General features: G+C 28.4%; 1 protein-coding gene across 1 annotated transcript in view; it reads left to right on the top strand.

The window, feature by feature from the left end:
* The window catches only part of LOC111617825 (periodic tryptophan protein 2 homolog), a 57,341-nt gene that overhangs the window by 31,556 nt on the left and 16,541 nt on the right, over positions 1 to 9,244 (top strand). Inside the window, exons 13-18 of the mRNA XM_023359136.1 lie at positions 4,566 to 4,743; positions 5,047 to 5,194; positions 5,271 to 5,442; positions 7,969 to 8,187; positions 8,264 to 8,489; positions 8,584 to 8,669. Of these exons, the coding sequence (XP_023214904.1) occupies positions 4,566 to 4,743; positions 5,047 to 5,194; positions 5,271 to 5,442; positions 7,969 to 8,187; positions 8,264 to 8,489; positions 8,584 to 8,669 (1,029 nt within the window). The remainder of the gene's footprint in view (positions 1 to 4,565; positions 4,744 to 5,046; positions 5,195 to 5,270; positions 5,443 to 7,968; positions 8,188 to 8,263; positions 8,490 to 8,583; positions 8,670 to 9,244) is intronic.

Genomic DNA, 9,244 nt, shown 5'->3' with positions numbered 1-9,244 from the left:
ATAAAAATGCAGTTTCAACTGCTTTTTATTTTATAAAATCCGTCTTCTTGCGCCACCAGAGGGCCTTTTAAACAATAGGTAGTCTGTTAGCGTTGGTCAGTAGTAGTCCAAATTCGATACGAACGTTTGTTTCTTGAAAATTTGATCACGATTTAAATACAGTATTTACTTTTAATATTACCTATATGCCATCGAAAAGAAAACGTGTTGTATTATCATGAAAAGACAAATTAAAGTATTTGTTTCGATTATCCGGATTTTTCCTTATCCGGACTACCTTCATCCCCAATTAGTCCGGATAATCGAGGTTCTACTGTATTTGAATAACCTAATGTTTATCAGTAAACATTCAATTAATCACTATGATTACAAACTTGATAGGAACATAAATGTTATTTTGTGTTTATTTGATAAATAATTAAGACAGTTTTATAGTTGTTTTTAGCAGATTTACAGTACATGACCTTGTTGAGATTTTCTATATATTTGTTATATTTCATAGAAAAACTAAGTAAATATACTTTATTAGAAAACTATATTACATGAAATGAAATTTAATTGATATTATTCTATATAAACGTTAATTAATTACTGATAAAATCCATCATTCATGGATGTTAAACTGATAAGTAAAAACTTAAAAATTTAATGCATATTTACAAGTGAATTAAAAAATGTTTTTTTATGTATACATTATTTGTAACATTTTTTTACTTTTTGATGATGATAAATTTTTCTAATTTTTACTATTGATTTAGTCTTATAATTTAAATTTAAATGACACAATAGCAGTATGTTTCTAATCTCAATCTTGCATTTTGAGATTTCAACTAATAGAAGACAGAAATATTTTGAAAACTGTGAAAAATATTAAAGGAAATATATATTATTTTATACTAAAACATTAACTTATATAATTGCACAAATTATTTATTCATTTATTTGACAAAATATATTAACAGGTTGTTAAATTATGCTGATTTTTTAAAATTTTTTATTCTAGATGCGATTACAACACATATTCATTAGAATATATAATATCTATGGGATGTCTTCATGAGAAACAATCGGCATTAAAGGAAAATGTAAATGATAACTTAGCAGAAAATATGTCAGATATGGAATTGTCTTGACCAAACTTAGTTTTCAATATTTGAAAATTATTGTAAAATATTCACATTGTTAATTAATCAATATGTATTTTAAATAATTTGTTATGAAAATAAATTTTTCATCTTTTGTAAAGTTTAACTTTTATTGTTAGGTATTATTTATATATTTATTATTTACTTAATAATATAAATGAAAATTCTATAAATTATTTATATATAACATAAAAATAAATTTTATAAAATATAATTATACTGTATTAGAATGTGTAGTAGGCCTACATTTTATTGAGCTACAATTTGAAAAATTTGCAGACCTATAAATTCCCGCTGTCGTCCGTCTGTCTTTCCTTAATCTCGAGAAGGGAGTTACATAGATGAAAGCCGAAACCAGATATGGAAATATTACAACAGGAGGCCCCGATTAACTGTTGATATATACGAACTTCTGATGCTAGCCGGAAGTCACGTTACCTCAATTCAAAAATTTTTCCCTGAAAAGTTAGATGACCAGCATAACACTGTTTTAACAGGAAAAGTATGATATACAGTACAGGGGCGAGACTCTACTAATTTGAGGTGGAAAGTATATGTTTTAAATTAAAAATTGAAGCTCGGCATTATGATGATATCAATAACTACAGTATTTACTTGTATTATGCTGTATTACAGTAGGTACCACTTATTGTAATCGTGGATATTGTTATCAATTGTCTAATATCAGCAAGATCAATACATCCCAAAACACACTGAATAAATTTCAAACGTTTCGCTTATTGTAATCATAAATTTAATTATAATAATAATTATTAATATAATAAACAACACTTTTTGCCCGCGACTGTAAATTAATACCCTAAATTAATGTTATACCCTATTGGTTGGGTTATCTAATTCTGTCTAATAATTATTATTATTATGTTCGTTATAGATGGGTTAAAATTTACTTAAAAAGGTTAATGGCAGGCTACTCACACAGTTGATAATAACAAACCATGTCATTGCAATAAAAACAGCACATTTGGTTGGTTTACGTTAAATCATCCAATCATATAAGGCAGTGGTTTCCAAACTTTCTGTATCTCCTCCCCCTCTTTTTCAAAAAAAAAAGATTGTTGCGCTCCTTTAATTTTCGTAACAATTTAATTTCATAAACATTGTCCTTATAATTTATTTAATGGCATACAGTATACCTTATTAATTAATTAAATAGAATATATTGTTCGCCGGAGCTCAACTCTTGTCGAGACGTTTCAGTAAGAGTTTGGATGGATTTCTAGCATTCTTGTTTGTTTGTTTATTAAGTTATGGCAACGCAACACTTGGTCGATCTACCTAGAGGAAACACCTTCTGGGAGGTCTTTTAAGGGTAACTGGCCTTATTCAAGTGTTACAGACGTAGAGAAAACCCGGAAAACTCCATGTGGTCAGCCCGTCCTGATGAGGCGCGAACCCACGACCGACTCCCAGTGCTCAGGGAACGAAGATCGATTGGCCACTGGTGGGCCTTTTGCATTCTTACCCGAGTCGTTCGGATGAGGGTTGTGAATTAGGTATAACCGTTTTGCTAGTTCATTTTTCTGACATAGATTTGACTTTTTTTTTGTATTGAAAAATGATAATTTGATAAAAGATGCGCGCCCCACAGTTTGGAAAACATTGATATAAGGTGTTTTTACTGTCATATGCATATGTTAAACTTTCGTTATAATCTTACATTCAATGCTGTATTAGTACTGTAACTAGATTTATGTGTGTCCTGTGCAAGATGTTATTTTTGGCCTTTCTTTCTTTTAGGAGAAAAATAAGAGAGAAATGGTCGGTTACTTTTTAACTTAAACCAAAAACGTTATGGAATCGGTTCCTACGGCGACAAAATTTAAAATCTGAAAATAAAAACATATACTGATCATTTTTATAACCCGCATCTTAGTACGTTCATGTATGGCCCTGTGCATGTCCACTGACTGCACTTGCCTAGTTATGGCATTGACTATTCAGTATTGTAGTTTAAATTTCGGTTTTTTGGCACTCAATACTTCATGTATATGCTAGTTCTTTGCTGTTGTTGAAAAATGTGGTCATCATTACCGCTTAATTTAAGTACAGTACAGTACAGTACTGTTTTGTATAACTCTTGCGTAATGGAAGTAGCAAATAAGTTTATTCCTCTGTCAAAGATGAACTTGAAATTTTAGAATGTTGTGATAAGTTGATAAAATGAATCAGCACAATGCTGTTTTACGGTTAAAAAAAATAGAAAAACAGTGAATATGGAAATGTCAACAGAAACATATGAAAACCTGATTCGCAAGAGAAATCGAATCGGAAAGAATAGGGAAGTTGAATTAGCTTTGAAGTTTAATGATGCTTGTGAAAAATGCTCGGGTTAACTGATGGTCATAAAGAAGAATTTGTTAAAAATATGGGAAAGAAAGATTTTATTGAAACCGATGGATGATTGTACCAGTAAAGAAAACGAGAGAACATTGTGTGTAGATGATGAGAGGAAAAGTTCTATTTCTTTGTCAAAAATTATTGCTAAATGTTTACCGAGGACAAACGAAACATCATTTTATTTTCGCTCAATGCCTGATCTTAGAGCCTGTATGTTTAAACATGAAAGTGCTGAAGGAACCATATTGTAAGAATTTTGTTACGTTAATATGCAAGGCCAGAAATAAGACTTAGTAATTGGAAAAGGTAAAAATTGTAGATGTTTTAAGGGTGTAAAATATTTAACTATATTTACAAGTGGATTACTGTTCAAATAAACTTTAAAACGAAGGATTATTTTCTTGGTACTGTAGACAATTGTACAGCACATCCATGTGTTAATAATATCATTAAAATAATATTTCTGCGAATACATCACTGATTCAGTCATGCGACCAAGAAATCATATCTAGTTTAATAGGTATAGCCTACTACAGAAGTGAAACGTATACAAAAATTTTAGAAACTAGATGTTAATCTAACACGAACTGAATGACCACTATTGCTAAAAGAATTTTCCTACTTGACGCACTACATCTTTTGGCAATGTCGCAGGATCAAGTGTCTGAGAAGGGCGCTGAGAATAGTTTAAAAAGAGTGGTTAAAAAAAAAATAGGCAAGAGACATATGAAAATGAAGTCGTCTGTTGAAGAGGAGATCATAAATAATACTCTAGAACAGGGGTGTCCAGCCCGCGGGCCGCATGCGGCCCAATAAACGTGTAAACAAAACCGACAGATTTTTTAATTTAATTTTATTTATTTATTTNTTAATAATAAATTCAATGTTATTTACAAGAATTAAAAAAAAAATTTAGTTGAATAATTGATTTTAGAAGTAAAGATATATTGATGTGTCTGTCTACATGAAAATATAAAATAACATTATATTTTTCAATTTAATTTAATTCAACTAGTAAAATCTTAATAAATTTACTCTAACATTTTTTTCTTTTGTTAGTTTTAGCTGTTGAATTTAGACCAGATGGCCAAGAGTTTGCTGCAGCAACAATTAATGGTCAAATTTCATTTTTTAATACTGAATCCAATACTCAAGTTGGTAGTATTGACAGTAGAGATTTAGAGGTTGGCCGCAAGGATTCTGATTTCATTACAGCAAAAAAATTACAAGCAGCAGCGTAAGTATTGAACCAAAGAAGTAAACATTAAATTTGTATAATGTTGTTATATTTAATAGTATATTTCATGTAAATTTGTGTTGTGTAAAGTACTGTATTTTATTTTATTATTATGTAATAAAATGACATACTATTTAATTTTTCAGTTGATACAAAAATACAAACTAAAGATATTGAATAAATATGAGAGAATCAGATTTTAAAATATTTATGATTTTTATGCTTTCTGAGTTTAATTAACTTTAGGAACCACTACTTATAACTGTTTTACAGAAATTTATTAATTTGTTTTTAATATTTTAGTTTTTTTACAACTTTATGTTATACAAGTGATGGTGATTATTTATTGGCTGCTGGAAAATCTAAAAATGTTTGTATATATCATGTTAAGGAACAGATTTTATTTAAAAAATTTGAAATAACTGGTAACCATTCTTTTGATGGCATTGAAGTAAGTATTATAAACTATTTATAAGTTTTTGTTTATTTATTTAGTCCCTTAACTTCATATTTTTCTGTTAAATTAGTCTTTTATCAGTCAAAGAAAGATGACAGAATTTGGAAATAAGGCTCTGATAGAAGAAAGAGATGACGAATCAAATCTTGCAATAAGTCTTCCAGGTGTAAGAAAAGGAGATATGGCTGCAAGAGCATTTAAACCAGAAATAAAAGTTTCAGGAATTCAGTTTTCTCCAACTGGTAAAGTTTTGAATTTTATAATCTGCAAAGAAATCAAAGATGGATAAAATTTGAATACTATATTTTCCAGCATGTAATCTGCATTGGCATATAGCACACAGAAAATTGCTAAAACAAAAATAAAAATATTACATAACACACTGTTGTATACTGAACTTATTTGATTCTGTTGTTGAAAAGATTTTTCTTAACCCATATGCATTAGGAAATGTAAAAGAACGATTGCCTGTTTTATTTTTTCTCCCATTAGTAATCATTATAGATGTAATTATAATTAGCCTGAAGCATGACTCAAACCTGCAACTTCTGCTTTCCCTGCAGATGCATTGCCAGTTACACTACCTGAACCTCTATCCAATCTTCACTTCCATAACTATTAATCCATACGTAGCAACAATGTTATGTGAACAAGAAGATTAATGGCAGAACATCAAAGAATGTGATGATCTTTGAAGATAAACTACATCATTTTTAGGGAGAAAATACAGCAGCTATGGTTGTTTGCATTTTCTTCATAAACACACCATGAAAAAAAATAAATAAATAGAGATAGAGATTAGAAATGTAATAGAACCTTCCTTTATTTTTTGATCATTTTGTTTTTTCTTCAGAAGTGAGTATGCTTATATGCCTAGAGCCAGTTATTTATAACTCAGCTGCCCTTATGGAGAACAAATGCTGAACGGTATTTGTTCTCCATTTTGGGCCAGACATTACTTGTAGGTAACACTGTTTCATAGACTTTATAGCATGGATGGTCCTGGAAGCTTGTGCTCCCACCAGCATTGTATTAGAATTCTTGAAACTGTTAGGCTCTCTCATCTTGACAAAATTATAATTATTGACAGAGTTATTATTTCTGATGCTTAATGCAGTTTTCTGTCTCAAATATTCTGTTTCCCCACATTTTGTTGACGTTATAATTACATCAATATTTAGTAATTAATTTAGAAGTTTCTGAGAGAAAAGGATTGATGGAGTATAGTGATAGCCAGCTGAATGACATAGTGGGAATTACAGGTGATAGGTGCTGGAGTTGTCCCAGTTGGTGCCACGAGAAACCAATATGGTTATATCTATTTTAAAGTAAAATCTGCAAGTAAAACATGATGCTGACATTTATAATGCATATCAATATAAAATATAATGTTTATAATTTGTTTAAGTAGACAAGTTAAAATAATGCAAAAAATACAAGATTGTATCCAATAATGCAGTCTAATAGTTAACAATACCAATTAGCAGTTATTATTTTTGTTAATCTTTTTGCTAATAAGCAAATCTTAATTTGTGAATATGAAAAATGATTTGCAAATAATAAACAGTATGTATGTAACTTGTGTAAATATGGAACTTATACTGTACAAATTGCTTAACTGTTCTTGATGGATATTCTAAAATATAAAAAATTATAGAAAGCAATATACTGCCTGTTAGCAATGGCACTTGAGTCTTGAATAGATGAAAATCATTTTGAAATTTATTTCTATTAATCAGGAACATGAATTATGTCTATTCAACTATTGACTAATATGTCGTTAAGATACTAGTAGTATTAGCTTTTCTTTTACTTTATATTTTATTATAATAAATATTAAAATACTCATCAAAAGCTGTGATTTTGTAACTTTGTTATTAAAGAAATTAGTTTTGTCATCTTGTGGTGCATCTTGATTTAAGTTTTTATTATAAGAATACATATTTTTCATTTATTATCTCTAGAGATATAAACTGTGTTCCATTGTTTATCATTTTTATAGTTTCATAGAATGTAAATACTTCTAATAAATTTTTTTGATTTTGATATAATATTTTCACACAATCTAGATTTTTACAAATAGTTATAGCTTTGATAATTGCTATAATAAAAGTACATGAAGTTCCTGTGCAACTTTTGTTGTATAGTCTTATATTTAATGATGATGATGACTTTTGCTGTATAGTCTTGTATTTAATGATGATGATGATATCAATTTATTTAAAATTATTAAGGCTTCAACACTAAAGTAATTTTTATTTTATTTATTGTAAGAAAATGGAGTGTATTTAAATGGTATTAGTTGTTCATAAATATTGAAAATGATAGAAATGACTTAACTCAAAAATCTTATTAAATTAATCTTCATAAATTTGCAAGAATTATTATTTTTGATTAAAAGAGATTGAATCTTTTTGAAATTTTTTTTCATTTTTATTTCATATTCTGGTCATTTCTTTCTAATTAGAACTATGATTCAAATTTTAAGTTCTCATCTAGTCAAAAGATAATATGTTAAGATACAATTAAATTTTAAAAATAATGAAATTTAGTAGTTTATTCCAAAGCATGCTTTAACTGGAAATTTTAAAATTTGAGTCAATATTTTAAAAAGGAACAGAGTAATTGAATATTTCTTTCTTGCTGTAATCTTTATATATTATAAAATAAGAAATTAATTTTATAATTTATAATTAGCAAGTTGTGTCAAAAAGTTAATTTTAAAACAGAAAAAAGATTTTATAATAATATTTAAATTATATTTTTAGGTCGTTCATGGGCAGCTACTACAACAGAGGGTCTTTTGATATATTCTCTTGATTGTACTCTTGTATTTGAACCATTTAACCTTGAAGAAGATATTACCCCTTCCTCAATACGACAATTGTTACAAGAAGAAAATTTTTCTGATGCCTTTATAAATGCACTTCGATTGAATAAACCTTCAATAATAATTGAAGTTATGGAAACTATTCCTGTGAATAATGGTCAGTAAGTTTATTATTTTATTTCTTAATATTACTGTACATTAGTTTTAAAATTTTTCTATTGTTATTTTTATAGTGGAAGTCATAGCTAAATACATGCCTCATATATATGTTGAAAGATTATTAAACTTTCTTGCTGATCATTTGGATAAAACAAAACATATTGAATTTTATTTGACATGGGTGAAAGAACTTCTCACTTCTCATGGAATCATGTTGAAAGAAAGATCATCCCAAATGTCATCTACATTTTGCACCTTACAAAAAATATGTATGCAATATATTGAAGATCTGGGAAAAATGTAAGTTTTTCTGTAACTAATAAAAATTCATTTTTATATCAATTTTGAAATGTGAATATGAAGAACATATTTTATTTATTCATATTCATACAAGATATTTAACTGTATTCTTTGTTAACACATGGAATTTATGCTATTATCAAGTTTCACTAGTGAAGAATGATAACTTATCTGATCCTAGTGTTAAGTTATAGAGGTAAAAATTAGATAATATGTATTTTTTCTTTAGAATAACACGAGTGTACAGAATGTTGAGTTACCAACAGTTGATTTTCTGAGACTCTACTCTATTCAAATAAAATTATCTGATTTTTTCATTATTATTATTTTTTATACTAATTAAAATTAGACTACACCTTCTCAAATTCAAACATGAAAGGAAATAAATATGTGACTTTAGAAGAAAATAAGAGTAACAAATATTTAAAAACTATGCACAGTTTTATGAAAGAAAACAATACAGTAGGAAATCGATTATCCGACCCCCGATTAACCATCACATCGGTTAACCGACCGTTCTAGTTGGCAAATTTCAAATGTTCGCTAGTGATGTGGCACTACAATATTTGGCTATGTCTTGGTTACTTTAATATTATTTTTGTTAAATTTTTGCATGTTTTAGCTGGCAACACGGCTCGACCATTGAAGGGAGGCATAAACTATGCTATAAACAAAAAATTGTAGGATTACTTACCGAGTGTGCACCGTTCGACTACGCCGTTGCTCAAGCTTGTTTTCGTCGCGGAACAGCACAC

Source organism: Centruroides sculpturatus, unplaced genomic scaffold, assembly GCF_000671375.1.
Source record: "Centruroides sculpturatus isolate CEXI.00-Female unplaced genomic scaffold, Cexi_2.0 scaffold104, whole genome shotgun sequence".
Classification (NCBI taxonomy): Eukaryota; Metazoa; Arthropoda; class Arachnida; order Scorpiones; family Buthidae; genus Centruroides; species Centruroides sculpturatus.
The sequence above is the reverse complement of the archived record's forward strand: the minus strand, read 5'-3'. Positions and strand labels throughout refer to the sequence as shown.